The following is a 20,713-nucleotide window of genomic DNA, read 5'->3' on the forward strand; positions in this document are numbered from 1 at the left end:
TCTTGGGTATTCTAAGTTTCTGGGCTAATATCCGCTTATCAGTGAGTGCATATCTAGTGACTTCTTTTGTGATTGGGTTACCTCACTAAGGATAATATCCTCCAGATACATCCATTTGCCCAAGAATTTCATAAATTCATTGTTTTTAATAGCTGAGTAGTACTCCATTGTTTAAATGTACCACAGTTTCTGTATCCTTTCCTCTATTGAGGGACATCTGGGTTCTTTCCAGCTTCTGGCTATTATAAATAAGGCTTCTATGAACATAGTGGAACATGCGTCCTTATTACCAGTTGAAAGATCTTCTGGGTATATGCCCAGAAGAGGTATTGCTGGGTCCTCCGGTAGTACTATGTCTAATTTTCCGAGGAACCGCCAGACTGATTTCCAGAGTGGTTGTACAAGCTTAAGGCCACACCTTCTAATAATGCCATTCCCTGGTATATGCATTCCTGCTATATAGGGAGAGCGATTTAGTCTTTCTTTCTCCTGACCACCACATTTTCCACCTTCTTTCTAAAAATGGTAGCTATTCTTGTTTTGTTTAAGCTATTTGTGCTACCTTATTGTAATTATGTAAATATTTACATCTGAGCTTTGTCTTCTATGTAGTTCTTGCTGCCACTGCTCTCCCTGGGGTGATGAGGACAGCCCTGTACCCTTCTGTGTAGGAGTCCCAACCTTACACATTTCATCTGTGTTCTTGTATTGATGGCATTTCTCACACGTTTGCTGATTCTGTTCATGTAGTGTTTACTTCGTGAACACTTGCATGGCTGAAAGTGTCTTTTTCTTCATACTTAATTGATAGCTTTTTTGGGAAATAATTCACTTGCAGAAATGTGAAGAGATAATGTTCCTTTGTCTTAGAAGCTTGAGTTGGGGTCTAATTCACCAACTTTTCTGTAGGCCCTGCTGTTTTCTTTCAAAAGCTTTTAGATTTTCATCCACTGTCTGTGTTGTCTGTCTCTCTGCTGCTCCATCCCTCTCATTTTCTATCTCTTATTTTTCCTCCCTTTTTCCTGTCCCTGTCTCGCTCCTGTGTCCATCTTTTTCTTCTTCTTCCTCTAAGATAGATTCTCAAGGAAGGCCAGACTGCCATGGAATTCTTGGTTGCTCTGACAACCTCTTCTCACTCTGTTGTCTCCCTCACTTCCTGCATCATTTCTAGCTTTGGCTAGTGCTGGCCGCCGGACTCCTGCCCATGTTGCTTGTTGGATGCTGGTCTTTAAGCTATCCCTATGGGAATCTGAATTCTTCATTTATGCTTTTCATGTTCTGTTGCTGCCCTTCAGTGCAGCTAAACCCACTGCAGGCTGAGACCCTCAGCTTTCCCAGTCTGCTAACTTCCACCATCCACCATCTATCTGACTGGCTTCTAGGATTGTAGTGTGGTCTTCTGTTTGCTCTTCCTCCTCTGTTCTTTCTTTCTGGATGTCAGTGTCTGTGTTTTTCTGTGTCATGCACAGGTGCCTTGTCTGTGTGGGCAGAAAACACCTTGGACTGGGTTCATACTGAAGAGCTAAACTTCCTAAAATAGAGATGAGCTGCAAGAAAGAATATTATTTATTAATTACACGCGGGAGAACCCAACCCTCTCCCGCATTTCCCATTGTCTCTGCTTAGTGTCTCTCTCAATGTCGTATCGTCTCAATCTTTCAATGGCGCAATGGCGCTCGGTCCAATCCTCAGCGGAGCTGTGTCCAGAAGGCGGGTCCACTCGAGTAGGCGTGACGACATTAGTGGTTGGTCCAGGCGACTAGTGGGCGTTGACAGTGGGCGGTCCAAGGACGCTGTGTTCTGGGACGTCCGGGGAAGCAACTCTTAGCGTGTCTGTAAGGGGCGCAATACAATGCGCAATACAATGTCTGTCCCCCAACCCTCTTTGTCCCCAAACTTCTCTACCTTTATTTGATCACATTTTGCCTGTGCATCAGTTTGAATGTACAGGTTTACAGAATGTTGGAGATTGTCTATTTAATATTTAGTTTACTAACTGATGCTTAAAATGGGAGGCAAAAAAAATCTATCATGTCTCTGAGATTATCTATGTGCTTATTTCTTTTTCACTGTGGGTCTAATTTTCTGGTCATTTGGGGTGAGCACTGAGATCCTGGGTTGTAATCTTGGGCTGTTAAGTGTGGGCCAAGTGGCCTTCAGCTGCAAGGGAAACTGGGGAAGGGGTGTTAGCACTGGGCTCTTACACTGATCATTCACATTTATATGGTGCTCCAGATTTTCCAGAGTGCCTGATATCCATTGAATTTTTTCTATATTCACTCAAAGGTATGCTGGGAGTAGTTTTCTCATTTTTATGGGACAAAAAATAGAAATATAGAGAGGCAGTGAAGCACACAAGTGACTCAGTACCAAAATCAGGATTAGACTTTTACAAGGGGACCAGCCAAGGAGAGTAAGTGGGAGGAAATTAGGAGCTTGCCTAGTTAGGCAAGACTTTGAACTGCCTGAAGATCAACTATGTTTTATTGTAGGTCAAAGAGAATCTGCTTTCCTGCAAGATGCTGCTGCATTGCAAACGGGATGAACTTCGTAAGCTATGGATTGAAGGAATTGAGCATAAGCACGTCCTGAACCTACTGGATGAAATTGAGAACATCAAGCAAGTGCCTCAAAAGCTGGAACAGTGCATGGCCAGCAAGCACTACCTCAGCGCCACTGACATGCTGGTAAGGCTCACCCTGTGCACTGTGAAAGTGCTCTTCTCTCTGTACATACATGGTATAAATGGTCCTTGGAATTTGCAAGCCTTGCAGGGAACCCTAGCTTGTTCTCTTCCTATAGTGTTTGAAATGATAGATGGTTATTATTTACATATTTTCTGCCCTCTGAACCAAGGCAAGAAATATAGTGGAAAAAAAATTGGTACTGAGATCATGTTGAAATGGCAATGAGAGATTCATTTTAGCTTCAGAGGAAGATCACGAATCTCATTTTAGAGGATGACATCTGTGTGACACAGACATGAAGATTTGTGAAGTTATGTGTTTGCAAAGGTTATGGTGTTAGTTTTGGATTATGACTTGGCTTTGTTCTCTTCACCTGATAAGAAAGAAAATGACTTCTTTAGTACTAATCTTAGAGCAGCAGTGCTCTGTGACCTAAACTGCACTTCCTCAGTCCATGGAGTTCTGCTACCTTTTGAATTAATGAAAGTTCCTAGAGGATGCAATTTGTGGTGAAAGTCAAGCCAGACTTTGCTCCCTCTTGGTCCTGACTTCCCAGGGCTGGTAGCTTTTTTGGAGGGCTGTGCTATTTTTTGGCCCATTTTCACACATCCATATCCACTTTCAGCTCTATAGAAGTGTATAAATGCTTTCAACAGTAGCTGTGTTGGATTTGAATTGTTCTATTATCCACAATGGGGACAAGTTCTTTATCTTCATTTTTTGTTTTGTTTTGTTTTCAAATTATATTGGTGAAAACACTGAGGGACTTGGTAGAGATACTGATGAAATAATTCATTTCTCTACAATGAAGAATCTTTCTGGAGGTTTGTTATAAGACGTTTTAATGAATTTGGTAGCCAAAGTGTGAGAAGTGCCCTGGTGTTTTATCCCATAAGTCAACTGAATAATTATTTTTTACAGTAGGTGTGACCTTGAGGTAGTAAAAGAATTAGGGCTTGTGTGTGTGTGTGTGTGTGTGTGTGTGTTGTTGGGTTTTTGGTATTGGCCATTTAATGTAGGGCCTTGTACATGATTGATAAGCACTCTGCTCACTATCGCTAAGCTGTATCTTCAGACTTTCAGGATCTTATGCACTTGTCAAGCGTAGTCTCATACTTATTTTGGAGCCTGAGTGGGCCTTGGGTTTGTGGTCTTCTTGCCTCAGCCTTGTGATCCATCAGGCCACAGCCCTGCACAGCCCGGTCCAGCTTGTTTCCAGCATCTTGTCAGAGTAACATTTTAGCACATGATGATTGGGAAATTATTTTAGTTGATTTATGAATAACTTTGCTAAATAATCAAGATTTAGCAAATAGAATAGATAAGTTTTATATGTTTGTTGGGCACATATATAGTTTTATTTACTGAATCACTGTTTTTTTCTGTGTCTGCTTTTAATTAAATGACATGTACTAAAATGGGTTGTTAGGATTTATTTAGGTTAATTATGTTCATTTTAGGATTTCAGATTGTTATTTTATGACCCTATTACTTATGTGCTAATTTATTTATTTTAAGGCTTTTCAAAAATGATTATTGCCCTTTTGTTGACTAATTTTTGTTCAGGATTTAATTAAATAACTTCATCAAATTCTTTGTTGTAAGTTATAGAAATTAAACTACAATATTCTTCCTTGGTGTAACAAACACCTGAGATAAATCAGCTCACGAGAAGGACCAGGTTTATTTATAGTTTTAAGAGTTCATGGCTGCTTGGACAAGCCATTAAACTGTGTTGGGTACATGTGGCAGAGGAGGTTACTCACTTCATGTTGACCAGGAAGCAAAAAGAGAGACAAGAAGAGCCTGGGGTCCTTTAAAGTCATGTATGCATTGGTCTGAGTTCTACAGGGCACTACCTCCTCAAGGTTCCACCACCTCTTAATAGTGTCACAGAGGGATTGCATCCTCAACACATGGCCCTTTGGGCAACATTCAAGTTGCAAACTGTAGCATTTGATGGGGTTAAAATAAACTGGACTCATGTAAACAGTCTGTTAACAGGACAGAGGCATACTTGGAAAGCCACTTCCATGTTGTTTCTGTATGTCTTTATTGTTCTCCTCTAGACTGGTGTCATAGTTCGCTTCAGCTGTCAACTTGACACAAACATGGAGTTACTTTGTAAGAGAGAACCTCAATTGAAGAATGGCCTAGATCAGGTTGGCCTGCATTTATGCCTGTGCGGCATAGTCTTAATTGTTCTTTGATGTAGGTGGGCCTATCCCTCTGTGGGCCGTAACTTCCCTAGAGAGGTGAATCTGGGGTGTGTATGAAATGTAGCTGCCCAAGTCGCAGGGAGCAAGCCAGTGAGCAGCCTTCCTCTATTGGTGTCTGCTTCAAGCTTCTGCCTGTAGTTCTTGCCTTGGCCTCCCTTTATAAAAGATTGTAGTCCGTGAGCTAAAATGAACCCTTTTCTTCCCAAGTTGCTTTCAGTTGTGGTGTTTGTCATAGCAACAGAAAGCAAACCAGGACAATTGGTTTAAACTGTGTGTGAGGATAGAGTTGGTTGGTTGTGTTTTGGTGGGAGAGGGCAAGGAGTATAAGCCATAGATTTCATCTGTCCAGTTTTATAGAAGGGAGTAAACTATTTATCTCCTCTTTTACTAACTAATAAAACCCTAAGACTTTTATGAAGCAGTTCGTTATAGCAATTATCCATTCTAGCTAAAATTTTTGTGTTAGAGGAGCCGAGCCATCCCCTCTCAGACAAGACCAGTGTGTAATATACATTGTTCTTTAGCCCCTATGTATAGCTGTTTTTTGTATTCTGGATACTAATCTTTTGTCTGCTACGTGGGTTATAAATATTGTTTTTGAATTGGTGTTTGTCATTTTTACTTTGTTCATGATATCTTCTACTATGAAATTTTTAATGCAAAAAGTACCTCAACCTTATTTAAGGAATATAATCTTAAGTAAAAAATTTCATCCTATTGCCTTTAAGAGAATTTCCTATTTTTTCTTTAACCCATCAAAAGTCCATTTTTATTTATGCTGTGAGCCATGGATCTAATTATATTTTTGCTCCATGTAGCCAGTTGGCTGTTTATTGACTCTTTTTTTCTTATTTATAATGCTATATGTCACATGCCAAATTTTTGCATATGTATGTATCTCCAGGTTTTTACTTTGTTCAATTGATCTTGTCTATGCCTTTTTGTAAAATGGTCTGTCATTTTGTTCAGAATTACTTACACTCTTCTTAACTCTCTCTTCCATGGTAAGTTTAGTATCAGTTTGTCAAATTACACAAAAAGATGAAAAGAATTTTCTTGACTTTAAGGCAGTTTGTGTATTAGCAATCTTGTCTTTATATTAGTGAACGCGATGCTTGCTTATTCAATTATGTCTTTGATAATGCTTAGAAATATATTCCTTGCAGTTTTACATATATTCCATTACATTTAATGTAAACCTATGTTCTGAGGGCTTAAAAATAATGAATTTTAAATAATGTCTAGTTATTTGTTATATATAAAGATACACTAATTTCTCTATTTAATTTTTATCATTTAAAAATATTGTTTTTTGAAATTAAAATATAATTATGTCAGTTTTGCCCCTTCCTTTTTCTCCTTCCAACTCTTTCCGTGTGCGTATGTGTGTGTGTGTGTATACACATATATATTTCTAATGTATGTATGTATATATATTCCTAAATGTGGCAGTACAACCTACTCAATCTCTATAATGTTACTTGTATGTATATGATTCCACAGCTGACCACCTGGTATTGGATGACCAAACTGGGTACTTTTCCCTGGAGAGGATTATTTCTCCTGCTTCCCGAATTCCTTAGGTGTTGTGGTTCTTTTTCTAGGGTTACCTGGGGTTGAGGACCCCTTGAGATTTCCCCCTTGTGTTAGCATGTCTGTGGGTGGTGTCCTTGTTCAGGGTTAGGCAGCCATGCTGGTGTAGCTTCTTTGACATTTCTAGGAGATGCATTCTCACAGTAATTCCCTGTTTCTTTGGCTCTTCCAGTTTTTCTGCCCCTTACACTCTAGTCCCTGAGCCTTAGGTGCAGAGGTTGTGTTGTAGATGGATCAGGTGGGACTGAGTTCCACACAGACAGCACTTGTTCTCTGCACCTTGATGGGCTGAACACAAAGGTCTCCGTCTATTTTTGTGGGTCAGAAGATAGCCTTTACAAATCATTTCTCTGCTTTTGCCACATGAGGCCAGGGATGGGACGGAGGTTGTCAGATTGTGTAACAAATGCCTTTATCTGTTGAGCCATTTTGCTGGCTTGGTTTTTCTTTATTAATTGACTATATATTTTCCAGGAGTGATTACCAATCCCATCTGCTTGGACTTGGCTTAAATTTACTCAGCTTTCTGAGTATCTCAAATACTACTGGTTTTTCCTTATGCTTTCATAAGCTACACGAATTTTATTATCATATAATTGCTTTTATTTACGTGGCAGATCATTGATTGTGGGGTTTATATATTACCTGTTCCCACAACAGTGATGTTGATAGAGTCAGAGTTCACAAATCATTAGTTAGGTGGGTAAGTATGTGAAAGACTTTAATACATAGAGGAAATGATATTTCTTAAAGATTTTTTTCCAGGATATTTTTTTTGTGTGTGTGTGTCTTTTCTTTTCTGCATGGTGAATTTATTTTTTGACAAAATACTCTGATTTCTAATGTTTTATAATTAAATTAGCAAAAGCAATTTCAACAGAGCTAATATAATTGTACACCTACTATGTGCTGGTATTGTAAATATGGGAAATGTATCAGCTCCGTTCATTCTTAGAGCTGGGAGAGATGGGTTTCTGGTATCACCGTTTTATAGCAGAGGTAATTGTGTTTGATTAAGGAAGTCGGCGTATCCAAACATACAGCAATTTGTCCATTCCTGAAAGGTTGGAAATACTCTTCAACAGTTTTGGGAATATAAGAATATAGTATAAGGTCTGTGACTGCCCTTTTACTGACTTCATATTGAAAATACAATGCCATTTCCTCTCTCCATGGCTATATGCTGTTACAGGTAAAACCTACTTAAGGACTCTCTAGGGTCCAAATGGAAATCTTCACTAAAATGCATCGGAGGAAGTAAAGACAAAACAACCCAGGTTTTCAAGCCCCGCTGACTTCCTTGGATTGGTTTGACAGAAGATTTTTGCATTTTCATTTTGAGGCAGGTGCAGATATAGATATGTAGTAATTTGATCCCTCCACAGTGTAGGTTAATAAACCAGAGTAAATAAATCAGTGGTGACCCATGGCTCTTGCCATCTCCTGCTACTCCTGTTTCAAAATTTGACCTGTCTTGTAGCTGTAGGCTTGGCTTCTAGGTGGAATTTTATTTCTTCTTTTGATATGATAACCAGAATATTGCATAAAATAATTAAATTGTCATGACAGGTAATGTCTGCAAATAGGCCCAGCCTTTTGTTTCCTTCTTTAAGGTAAACAGCTGCTGTTGGTTTATGAAAAGCTAAAAATGATCCAACAAGAAGCCACACAGAAATCAGAGGCTTGATTAATATTGTTGCCTGTAGCTTTGTGATATGTATGGTTTAAATTAGACCTTTGCAGCATTGTGCTGGGTTGATGCAAGCACACTAATGACATAATTTCTGGTTGCTGCATCACATTTCTGCAGTCGGGCTTTGTATTCCACTCACATTAATTGAAGTAATTTTGCCAGTGAAGCGTGTTTCAAACCTCTGCATTTAAATTGAAATTTTAATTCCCTTATTGTCTCGAAAAGACGGCTGAAGATGCCTTGTTACAGGTTTCATTATCACTCAAAACACTCCAGCTGCTGGTTTTAATGTACAATGACTGATTAATTCTGGAAACAATTATTAATATAAGAATAGCAGCTTCTTCCCAGTGGCATGAATAACCAGGAAGGTATTTCAGGAGAGTTAATATTTTTATAAACTTTTTTTTTTCCCAGGGAGAATTTGTGTGTAGAAGTCTGCATCATATGAAAATTGTAGGGAATGCTTTGAAAACCACTTACACAAGTTCTGATTTATCAGCTATAGAAGTCAATTCATAATTGCATTCAATCAGTGGAAACCAAGCCAGTGTAAGTCATTTAGAAGCACTTTAGCTGACAGTCACATAAGACTTGTGACTAAAATAAATTTTCATTTCTAAGCCTGCCTAATATTGTAGAGATTTTGAATGTCTTTTTAATCATTTTGTCTTTATTTATATGCCTTTACAAAAAGAATCTATAGCTATATAGTCAGATGAGGATTATTATGATAATTATAATAACATATTTATGTAGTTGTCTTTTCCCTAGAGCATCTCAGAATGCCTTTCTTTGAGCATTGTGTAACGGAGGTTTTTTACTTATACTTTGGAAATATGGCCCTATCTGGAATAAAGAGCATAAGGCAGCTATTTAATTGAGTAGTTTTCTAGAATCCTGTAATAAACATATTGTCATATTTTCAGTTCATATGATTCTTTGAAGCTGTTTGATGATATTGAGAATGGTATGTGCCAGTGTGGGTTTTAGCTGTGTAAGACCTAGACTTGACTTAGCTTTGACTCTTAACAGCAGTATGACTTGTGGCCAATCATTTATCTTTGCTGAAGGCTTGAGTCAAGGCTTCTATAGAGCTCTGAGGTTTATTGAAAGATTTAAAATAACCACAGTGCATATTATAAGTTCTTTAAATATTTATAGTTATTCAATTTTTAATTGGTACATATTTTATATGTATTGGTATTTGCCTGCGTGTATGACTTTGCTCCTTTTACATGCCTGGCACCCACAGGAAGTCCATTAAAGGACAACAGATCCTCCAGAACTGGAGTTACAGATGGGTGTGAACTGCCATGGAGGTACTGGGACTCGAACCTGTGTCCTCTGGAAGAGCAACCAGTGCTCTTAACTGCTGAACCATCTCTCCAGGCCCTAGACCATTAAAAAAACCATGTGGTTATACAAATTTTGATCACTTCTGTTGTTGGCATGGTTGTGAAGGTGGTCTTAAGAGCTCATGTGCCAGCAGGGTGAGAGATAGGAAATAGTGTTCACTGTGTAATGAGTACAGGGGTGGACATGCAGAAAAAAAGGGATGCTAGAGAGAGTGGGGGTAGAGCTAAGATGACTTGGGATTTTGGGGTAATCCTCTGTGGTTACTTTTAGCCTTTTTTGAAAGCCTTCATTTCCTCAATCATCTGCCTGGTAAGTTAGGAAAAGCTAAAATAAAGTTATTGACTGAATTGGCTTTTGTGTCCCAAATTAATGAATAGATTTGTGGTAATTGCAGTTTTTTTCCTACAGAATTAAAATGCAAAACTTTGTAGTATCTATTTTTCCTGTTGTTCAAATCTCTTCTTATTTTCATTTGGCTATGATGGCGAGGGTTTTTAAAAATCAGACAGTTTGGTAGGTACCTTCACTTTCGTTTCTTTTAAATCTTCTATTCATTTACCTCTTATTTTTAAAATCAATAGAAATTCTATTTCATTGTGTGAGCCCCTCATGTGGCTTAGCAGTTTTTATTTAATTTATCTGGAGCAGTGATTTCTAAACTGTTCATTGAGGATCTTTCAAAAGTTGTAAAAGTCTAGGCCACAGCCCAGACTGATGAAATTGAAGTCTCTGGCTATGGACTGTTGGCTTTGGTCATTTTTGACAGTCTTAAAAAAAAAAAAAAAAAAAAGGCCTGTTTATAGGCAAATTTGGATCTCTTGGTATAGGGTTTAGCTTGTGCTGTGGAATGAAGCAAGACTAATTTTCCTTACCTTTAACAGCAACTCAGAGTATGACAGTTGTGAAGCATTTGTACTTGCTGTGTAAGACTAAAGTGGAGGTATTTACGTTCATGTCGGAATGTCTGTGGGTGTTTTTGCCATCCTTTATTGTAGTTTGGATATAGCTGGTGCCCGGGTGGCTTCTATTCTGATTATTTCCGGCAGATTATGTAGTTTAAAAGACTTTAGTGTAATAGTTGAGCTGTCTAGGCTAAGACTCAAGTTTGGACCAGCTATACACTCGATTTTAATCTTGCTCATGTGCCTCTTGAATCGTTGCTGTTCCTCTGATCTTCTTCAGGGCTTTAGTGGATTGAGATTAGGGTACAACTGTATTAGTTGACAAGTGGTGGCTGTGTAGAGTATGACAAAGTAGAAACAATCTTGGAAAAAGTGGAAACTTGGGCAAAGGGCTTCAAAGATGTTCCAGATTCTCGTCCTGCCTCAGTAAGTCTCCAGTGCTTTTAGCCTAGAGAGGTGAATCACTTTCTCTCCCTGATTTTTAGTGTCATTACTTATAAAAATTATAAATATTATTGAATGGTTATGAGACTAAAAGTGAAATATTGCATATAAGGTGTGCTTTGTCAAACTTAAAGCAGTCTAAAGATTTAAAATGCTGTATGCACCATCATTGTCATCATCATTACCAAGTGTGAAGTAAAAAGGACACTAGTCCTGAGCCTGTTTACACAGAGCAGACAGCGTTCCTATCCTGATGCCAGTGTCACTAGGGCACACGTTGTTCAGTCAGGTAAACTACACGAGTATTTGCACACTTAATTTTAGAGGGAAAATCGGAAAATCGTCCAGAATAATGTCCTAGTTATTTGTTGTTGTTGTTTTTTTTTTAAAGATTTATTTATTTATTTTATTATATGTGTGTACACTGTAACTGTCTTTAGACACTCCAGGAGAGGGCATCGGATTTTTGTTACAGATGGTTGTGAGCCACCATGTGGTTGCTGGGATTTGAACTCAGGACCTTTGGAAGAGCAGTCAGTGCTCTTAACCGCTGAGCCATCTCACCAGCCCTAGTTATTTGTTGTTATCCATTACATTTTGGTTTCAGTTCTACATAGAGGCTTCTTTGAACAGATATTTGATTGGTTGCTTTTCAGTCAAATGCAAGCCAGATCTTTGTGCCAGTTTAAATAACAGTAAGCTGTGTTGATATATGCCAGTGTCTCAGCCTGACTATGATCTAAGAATGCTTAGTAGTTTTTACTTAGCTTGACAGGATGGAATTAACTTGTTCCAAAGTCTGTTTTCTCTAACATTCATCCTGATCCTAATTAGTTGTATTTCCTTAGCTATAAATACAAACTGCCCCTTTTCCCTTATGGGATTCTCAGAGTGCATGTTCCTAAGGGGCTGGTGAGGCTGCTCCGCATTTCCAGTGGCCTTAGAGGCACATGCAGAATACTCCTGAAATTATCTAGATGAGATATGAGTCTGAAGAAATCCTTTGAGACCTTGATTCTTCAACTGTAGGAAAGTTTTCTAGGCCTTTTTCTTGTCACAGAATAACAAATAAGATGCTGGGTAAGTGTAGTGACTGGGACCCTTGTAAAAAGAGAATGTCTTTCTTGGTGTTTTTCTGCTTGTGGAGAAACTCAATTTGAATACTCTTCAGAGAGCTCTGTGAGAACTGAAAATTGAAGGGAACACAGGAGCTTCCCTCGCCTTTTCATCAACAGTCCTTTTCTTTGTCGTATGGTGTTAGATGTAGTTTAATTCAGTTGGGAAAGTAAAACTTTTTTTTTTTTTTTTATGTCTCAGAACTCTGGGATTGGAAATCTACTTGTAGAATTTTATGTTAATGAAGATTTTTCAACTATTATGTGTTCAGGAGTACCTGCATCTATGTTTTTGTGGATATAGCAATTTATCACAGTAAGATTTGTGATACAAAGACATTTGCAATGAATTAGATATAGGGAATTTATTTAAGTCATTCATGATGTACTAGTTCACATACTAGTGTGACAGTCAAGATGGCACAACACATTCCTAGATTTTATTATGTGCTGATATTCCTAAATTATTACAAATGAAAGAAACCATGTTTAAGATATATGACATGTATGTATGTATGTATGTATATATATATATATATATATATATATATATATATATATATATATATCTTACATATCTCCCCTCATCTGTAAAATCAAGATAGGCATCTAGTTAACCTTTAAAGACCGCATAAGAAAAGATTCATACATTTCATCTATCAGCTAATGTCATTTTTTGAAGTCTGGGCTGAAGGACTATCTTAGAAAATCTAGTTGGCTCTACTTCAAGACAGACCCCCCCCCCAAAAAAAAAAAAACCAAAACCAAAAAACAAAAACCAAACCCAAAAACTTTACCTTTAATAAAATATGAATTATTTGTGGCAGAATACAAATGTAGAGAGGATATGAAAAAACAAATGAAAAATTAGGAGTGCATTGTCAAAAGAAAGTTCAAAAATAGCTTAATAAGAGTCTGTTTTATGAGGTGAAATCTTCGCTGAAGCTGCAGTTCTCATTTGGTCTCTTAGAATTTTGTTTTCTGAGATAGATTTGAAAGTCTTAAAGAAGTTCACAGATTTTTTTTTTTTTTAATTTGCTGATACTTTATCTTACAGGCCCTCCTTCCATCATGCACTTATCAATAACTTCATGTTATTTGCTTTATTCTGAAAATTCCATTATCTCTCAGGCAGTCTATTGCATTAAGTCCTGAGTACCCAATATCACCTCATTTACTTGAGGTGTGCTTGACCTCAGCCCTTCTTCTCTCTTTGTTAATGCACCAACAAGCACTGATATCTCTCTGGAGCATTATCATTTGGCTGTTAGCTCAACTAATAACAACCCTTCATTTGAGCTGATGAAGGTTTATTAAATAAAAACATGCAATAACCCTGGCAATAATGAAAGGAGAGTGGAGCTAGACCGCATCCTATAATGTAATGGTGAGAGCGAGCCTGCTGAGTCTGCATTGTAGGTATGGGCTTCCTGTGGGAGACGGGGCCCTGAATAGGTCAGATCAATGGTGTGTTATCAGACTGGCTTAAGAATGGACAGTTTTGATTGTCTGACCTGATAACTGTTGATTAGCACACAAGCTGAGGACTCTGGGGAAAAAGATGTTCTTGCTTCAGGCACTTGGTCTTGCTCTGTGGTGCAGCTATCTTGGGAAGTCTGTCTTATGTAGCTGACTATCAATAGCCCTGAGGCCTTCAGACACTGGGAGGATAGAACCACAGAGAACCAAAAAGTCTGGTTTCTCCAGGGATGGTAGCATCAGAAATTGTTTTTCCTATAGATTCCTAAACCTCATCTGAACCTCATTATTTCTCTGAGCCTTCAATGGACTCCTTTTATTCTGCTTTCTATACTCCAACTCTTTTTACTCCTAACATTTTCTTCATTGAGTAGTCTAGCTCTTGTAACCATTGAGCTGTCATGCTATAGACAAAAGTTAAGTGACATCACTGAGTTTACATCAGCAATGGGGATTCTTGTGTACAGGATTTACTTTATGTACTTCATATCTCCTTCTTATGGTGTTATAGTCTATTAGTAAAAATGTGTCTCATTCATCTGATGCAGTTAAGTACTTAGAGTTGTGGGTATCAGTGTGTGTGTGTGTGTGTGTGTGTGTGTGTGTGTGTGTGTGTTTAGCAAAGTGGCAATTCATTAAGGAAAGGTCTTAGTACAGATTTTAGGAAGAGGACACTCTTCAGAGTTCTGTAATGGACACAGCATTTTACAATAGTGCTCTGATATCCCAGATATAGCAAAGCTTTCAGTCCTGCTCCCTAAACTGTTAGGTTTATCAACCTAAAATAATAACAGACAGAATGTCTTTCCAAAAAATATTTTTTATTCAGGAATAAATGGGTGTATTTATTCTTGACTGCATGTACTATGGCAACTCATAGGTACATTCAAGGAGGCAAAGATTAGACCTTTTCAAGGTTAAACTAGGAAGGTTTTCAAAATTGTTTCAAAACTATTATCTTTGTCCATAAGGATCACTACCAGAAGTATCAGCTCAAGTCTGTAAATAGTAGCTGGACCGGCAGCTAAGCAACAGCAACAGTATCTTTTTTATGTAAAGTTGATGGGACTTCTGCTGAAGATTGCTGTTTTAAAAGACTTAGTATCTTTTTTTAAGGACCCCTCCATTTTAGCCTCCATACTCTGTTAGAGTCTGATATAAAGGAAATGACTAAATTGTGGGAGAAACTTTTTAATTTTTATTTTATCAAAAGTAAATATGATAAGTAAATATGATATGAGTCCCTGGCAAGGACTCATATTTCCTGAAACGTCTCCTTTTCTGTTGTAGATGAACCAGTTTCCTCAGGTTGTGAAGTCCAGCCCTCACCATTGAGCACTTAGGGATACACAGCCACCGCTTAGGGATGATAGATAGATTGATAGCCCTTTGTGTGCTTGCCTGACTGGTAACCCTTTCTGGAAAACAATTGCTTTGTCATGCTACTTTTGCTTTGTTTGCTTGTTTTTTTTTTTTTTTTTTTTTTTTTTTTTGTGGGATAGGAAGATTGTTCTTTCTTTTCACCAGCTGTGAGTCTGATAGCTGTCACAAGTTGAGACAAGCTAACTAGCCAACATTTGGTTATTATGACTCATGAAAGCAGTGATACCTGAACCTATTACCTTTAAAGCTTCATTCAGTTGCTTTTCTTAGTTCCTGTCTGATAAATATTTAAAATTTTGCAAATTAACTGTAGCACAATAGAAGCATTTGGCAATAGAAGGATGTAGGATCCTTGATCTCATGCTTGTTTAGAGTTCTAAATGAGAGCGGATCCACAGGGAGGCCTGGAGGTTGGTGTCTCTAGAAATTAATAAAGACTCTCTCTCTTCAGGTAGATACTTGGAAATAGGGGGCTATCTAGGAAATGGAGGTTGAAGCCTCCTGCTTCTCCTCTTTTTTTGGCTTGTATTTTAATTTCTTTTGGAGGTAGTTGCTACTGTCATTTATCTCTGTGAATATCTCCTCTACCAAATTAAAAAAAATCTAATATTTTCTTAATAACATTTCTTTAATGAAGTAGTTATTCAGAATGGCCAACTTCCAAGTGTTCCTTAAAATGTTTCTACAGATTCATGACAACACATAAAAATTAGATTGTTTGTTTGTTACTTAAAGGTTAAAGGGTTGCTGAAGATGGTCAGTTAACTATGAAGTAATAATCTCCAGTTCTTGATGTTAATATCAAGTTGAGAAATAAAATGTAGCAAGAAACAAACGGTCATGACAGTCCTTTATTATGGATATCTGAGGAGAAAAACCCCCTAGAGAGGTGTGAAGAAGTTCAGTGGAGTCTTCATTAGTTTCTAGTGTGACTGTTTCAAGCAGATTAGCAGGAAAAAGCCTTGATCTCCAGCTGATTCAAGTTTTTAAGGTCAAAACCCACAGTTGTGATGCTTATGGAAAAGCAGCTATGAACATTACAGCAAGCAAGCCTTGTCTATAGAAACAGAGAGAGCAGTTAAATGATCAGGCAGTTAACCTTTAACTCAGGTCACAGTGTCTAGGAATTTAGGACTGCTCCAGAGACCAGTTTTACACAAGAGAGTTTAGCATTTAAAGTATTCTTAGGCATATTTTCATGAGATGGCATAACTATGGTTCAGTAGCCCACTCCATTTCATTGCAAATACCTTCATTTATTGTAGCCATAGATGCTACCACCAGGTAAAAGCTTTTGAACTTTTGGTTTGGTAATTGTACATTTGGCCTAGTTTGTGTGTTGTAGAGAAATGTTTTTTAAATTATTATTTTTTTTTAAAAAACATGAATAGTATTCTATATTGAATGACATGCTGTCCTATTCAGTGTCATTTCTTAAAACATTTTGAAAATGTTGCTTATTTTTATAATCTTAAAGGAAATATGGCTTTTACTCTAAACTAGTTTATTATCTTTATGACGAGTTCCTAACCTTGCTGACTAGGAAACTGACATCCTGTTGGATTGGGTAAAGGTCCCCAGCAGGGTAGCTGCACATATCTGCTCATGGTGGTTATGACACCATGCACCAGCTCTTTGCAAGCCTAAACCGGATCAAATTCCAGCATGAAAGATGAGATAGGCATGAAGTTCCACCTCTAATGAAAGAGCTACTAGCAAATCTTAGCTGCTGAGAGAGGAAGAGTGAGTTTTATCTTGAGTGTAACCTCTGATAAGTTGATCATGCTCCACTGGTAGCCACACATCCAAGAATATTTGAGAATACTATGTGGCCTTGATGGTGGGGAGGGGATGGAAAGGATGCAGTGTTGGGTCGGATGGGAAGGGGGATGGATTTAGGATGAGTTCAGAGATTGAGGGTGAATATGTACAAAATTCTCCAAGAAGTACTTAAAGTTTCCTGCTTGTAGTTTCGTTTTTATTTACTATGAAATTTATTTAAAAAATATGTATGGAAGAAAAATTCAAATATTTTTAGTTGATTCTTTTCAATATGTAATAATCTAACTTTAAGGAATGATGTGTGTTGGAGAATTCTAGGCGTTTATTAAGTCTACTTCAGGTATGAAAATACAAGATCGGTGCTATGAAGAGATGCTTAGACATTTGCTAATTATCTACATTCTGAATGCTGTCTGTCTAGTTTTATAATTTTAATATGCTTTGTGACATTATTCAGTGTTGACTGCCATACTTATGAATCCAATTTTGATGATTCTGACCTCCTCAAGCCAATTTCTTGCATCTCTAATACAGCAGTATCTGAAAACCTTGTTACTGCTTCATTGGTGTGTTATTTGATGAGTGATCCATGTCAACCCACTCCCTCAGAGGCCCATATCCTGAGGACCACCAGCCTGTGATGCATTCCTGGGTGGTAGAAAGCGCAGGAGGTGGGACTTGGTAGAAATACATTAGATCTTTGGGGTGAGGTGCCCTGGATCAGAACATTGGCTTCTTGGCTTCTTGGCTTTGTGAGGTGAGAACTTATTTTCTTTCTCATGCTTCTGCCATATGTTTGGTGCTGACCCAAGCCCAGAGCAAAAGGATTCTGTCCTCAAGGACTGAAACCTCTGAAACCATGAGTGAAAATAAAACTTTCCTCCTGGAAGTTGTTTAACTCAGGTGTTTCATCTGTGTGATGGGAAAATTGTCTGATTTACCCAGTGAGCTAATTTATACAATGGCCATTTTCTATATTCCAAAAAGCTTGTTTGACTTCTGGGATTTTAACTTTGTGAATGCACTTTGAAGTCTCCAGAATAAAACAATTGCGGCATGCATTTATTTATTTATTTATTTATTTATTTTATAGTCATAAGAGACTGTTACTCTTCTATTGTTGTGATGAAATTCCATGACCGAGGCTACCTATAAAAGGAACTGTTTAACTGGGGGCTTGCTTACAGTTACAGAGGGTTAGTTTATGATTATTATGACAGGGAGCATGGTCGTAGACAGGTAGGCATTATGCTGGAGCAGTATCTGAGAGCTCAAATCTGATAAGAAAGTTTCAGGCAAAAAGAGAAAAACTGGGCCTGGCATGAACTTTTGAAAACTTGATGCCCACTCGAGTGACATACTTTCTTGAACCATGCCATATCTAGTAATCCTCCCAACAATTCCACTAATTGGGAACCAAGCATTCAATGAATGAGCCTATGGAGCCATTCTCGTTCAAACCATCACCTTCCATTCCCTGGGCCTCATAGGCTTGTATCACATGCAAAATGCATTCAGTTAAACTTCAAAGGTCTCCATAGTCTTTCTGTCTCAATACTGTTTCAAAAGTTCAATGTCCACAGTCTCCTCTGAAACTCAAGGCAGTTTCATAAGGGGTTACTGTAACCGCTATACAAATAAAAGAAGTGTGGCTAGAGAGATAGCTTAGCTGTTAAGAGCTTTGGCTGCTCTTCCAGAGGTCATGAGTTCAATTCCCAGCAACTATATGGTAGCTCACAACCATCTGTAATGGGATCTGACTCCTGTTCTGGCATACAGATAAACGTACATGTGTACATGCAGACGAAGCACTCATATACATAAATAAACAAATCTTAGAAAAATAAAAAAAACAAATCTTAGAAAAATAAAAAAGCAACTTACATACTTCCAACATACAATAGCACATAATACACATTGCTATTCTGAAAAGGAGGAAAAGGAGCATGTAGGGAGTCCTAGCCCAAAGCAACACTCAAGTCCAGCAGGGCAAACTCCAGTCTTTGGCAGCTACTTCATAGCTCTGCACCTCCAACATCTTGGGTCTCCTATGCAGTCTAGGCTTCAGTTCAGTTTCACAGCTTCAAGTAATAGTTTCTCTGGGCCTTCCTTGTCACAGGTCTGGCCTTAGTGGCTCTCCTTGACTGGAGTAGAAGACTATACAACCCGTTTCCTATATCCTCTTCACTCTAAATCCAGAATCACCTGACCAAATCTGCCAAATTCTGCTTGCTGGCGCTGGAGTCCTGGCCTCCTCCTTGAATAACATTTGCAATAAGCTTTCCTTGTTGCTTAGGGTGTTGAGCTTTCAGGATTAACTGGGTCTGGTCTTGTCCTGAGATCATCCTCTGTTTCATTTAGCATTAGGCTTTTTTTTTTTTTTTTTTTTTTTTAAACTACTATTACATTTTCAGCTGTTCCCTTTCTTCTTAAATTGTACATTTTATGTTTTATTTTGCCCCACTTGCCGCTTTTCATTGTGTATCTGTATTAAGAGTGATCACTAATAGCCATGTGCCACAGTCAGTACTATGCTATCTTGAAATTTCTTCTGCCAAAGCAATCAATCTAAAACTTCAATTTAGTCTCTAGCAGATTCTAAGGACAGGGCAAAAAGCAGCCCTTTGTTCTTTGTCAAAATATCACAAGAATGGCCTCTTAAATATTCCTCTCCTCTGAAACCTCTTGAGCTGGGCTTCCATGGTCTACTTTGCTCTCAGTACCACTCTCTTCCATGTTTCTGCTAGGGTGGTTCATTAAGCCCTGCTTACAGCATTCATCTGTTTTTTTCTAATCGAAAGTCCCCAAATCTTCCATATTCTAAACAGCAGCTTGGTCAGGTCTGTCACAATACCCTAGTTTACCAGGATGCATGGCTGCTGGCAGGAAGGCATGGCACTGCAGACATAGATGACAGCACACATTTGATCCACAAGTTGCAGGTAGGGAGAGAATGAAAATGAGCCTGGTATGGACCTTTGAAACCGTAAAGCACACTTCCAGGGACACTGTCCTCCAAGGGGCCACACTTACCAGTCCTTCTTAAGCAGTCCCACTAGCTGGAGCCCTAACTTGGAAGCCCCCGAGCCTATGTGGCTATTCCTGTTCACATCACCACCGGCACTGCTCTCCATTTTCCTTGATGTTGAGATTTGTAAAGTTTGAAGTTCAAGGACTACCCTTGTGTGTGTATGTGCATGTGTATACAGATTATATTTGGTTTCAAGGGAACATAGTCAGAAAACTTGTTTAAATGACTACAGTGGTGTCCTGAAGAACACTTGCTCAAATGCTGTATTGAATAAGTAGGTACTGTTAAAAATAATTTCTGTGAATACTGTTTGCCAGGCATAGTGTTGTTTTTACCTGAAGTTTATTTATTTATTTATTTTTGATTGAAGGGCTTTGGAAGTTGTCATTGTTATGTGAGTTTGTGTTCGGGATATGAATTAAATCTCTTCATGTGAATTCCTACAAGCAAATCAAGTGTGACTGTGCAGTGGGTGGTTTTTAAGCTTAACTATTTTGGTTGGATTTAATTACCTTGAGGAATAAGGCTACACGATGGGCCAGTGGTTTACCAAATTATTTTTTATTTTCTGGATCTAGATGTCACTGAAGGTTAATGTGTCCTCTTTTCTTCACTAGAGACTTGAGTTAAAATCCATTTTAGGGCGTGAGTATAAATGAATTTGTTGTTGCTTTTCCTCCCTTGGGGACACTTTGGTCATTTTAAGAGTCTGCCTTTCCATTTGGAATTACTGGCAGGTTGCCCAGGGCCCAGGGGCTGTCATAGCAGGGGCAGTTGCAAGTCAGTGTGAGATTGTATGGGCAGGCTTCAGAGGGCAGAACTGGCCCAGGGCTTGTCAATCTTCCACTCTTTGATTCTTTCCTGCTTTAAACTTAAGGAAAACTTATTTGCTGCTGACATTTGATTACAGCACATCACAAAACAAGTCATGTGTTTATGGGTGAGCCATTGCACTTTATTATTATTGTTTTTAAGTCGTTTTGGGCTGGTTTGCATTTGACAGCCACAGAGTTTTCTGTATTTATT

At 38.2% G+C, this 20,713-nt stretch overlaps 1 protein-coding gene across 2 annotated transcripts in view; it reads left to right on the forward strand.

Annotated features, from left to right (window-relative positions):
* Window positions 1-20,713, forward strand: part of Exoc4 (exocyst complex component 4) — a 711,882-nt gene that overhangs the window by 25,834 nt on the left and 665,335 nt on the right. For both annotated transcript variants that reach the window (XM_021189789.2, XM_029535373.1), the window contains exon 3: window positions 2,493-2,687. In XM_021189789.2, coding sequence (XP_021045448.1) covers window positions 2,493-2,687 — 195 coding nt within the window. The remainder of the gene's footprint in view (window positions 1-2,492; window positions 2,688-20,713) is intronic.

Source organism: Mus pahari, chromosome 2 (genome assembly GCF_900095145.1).
Source record: "Mus pahari chromosome 2, PAHARI_EIJ_v1.1, whole genome shotgun sequence".
NCBI lineage: Eukaryota > Metazoa > Chordata > Mammalia > Rodentia > Muridae > Mus > Mus pahari.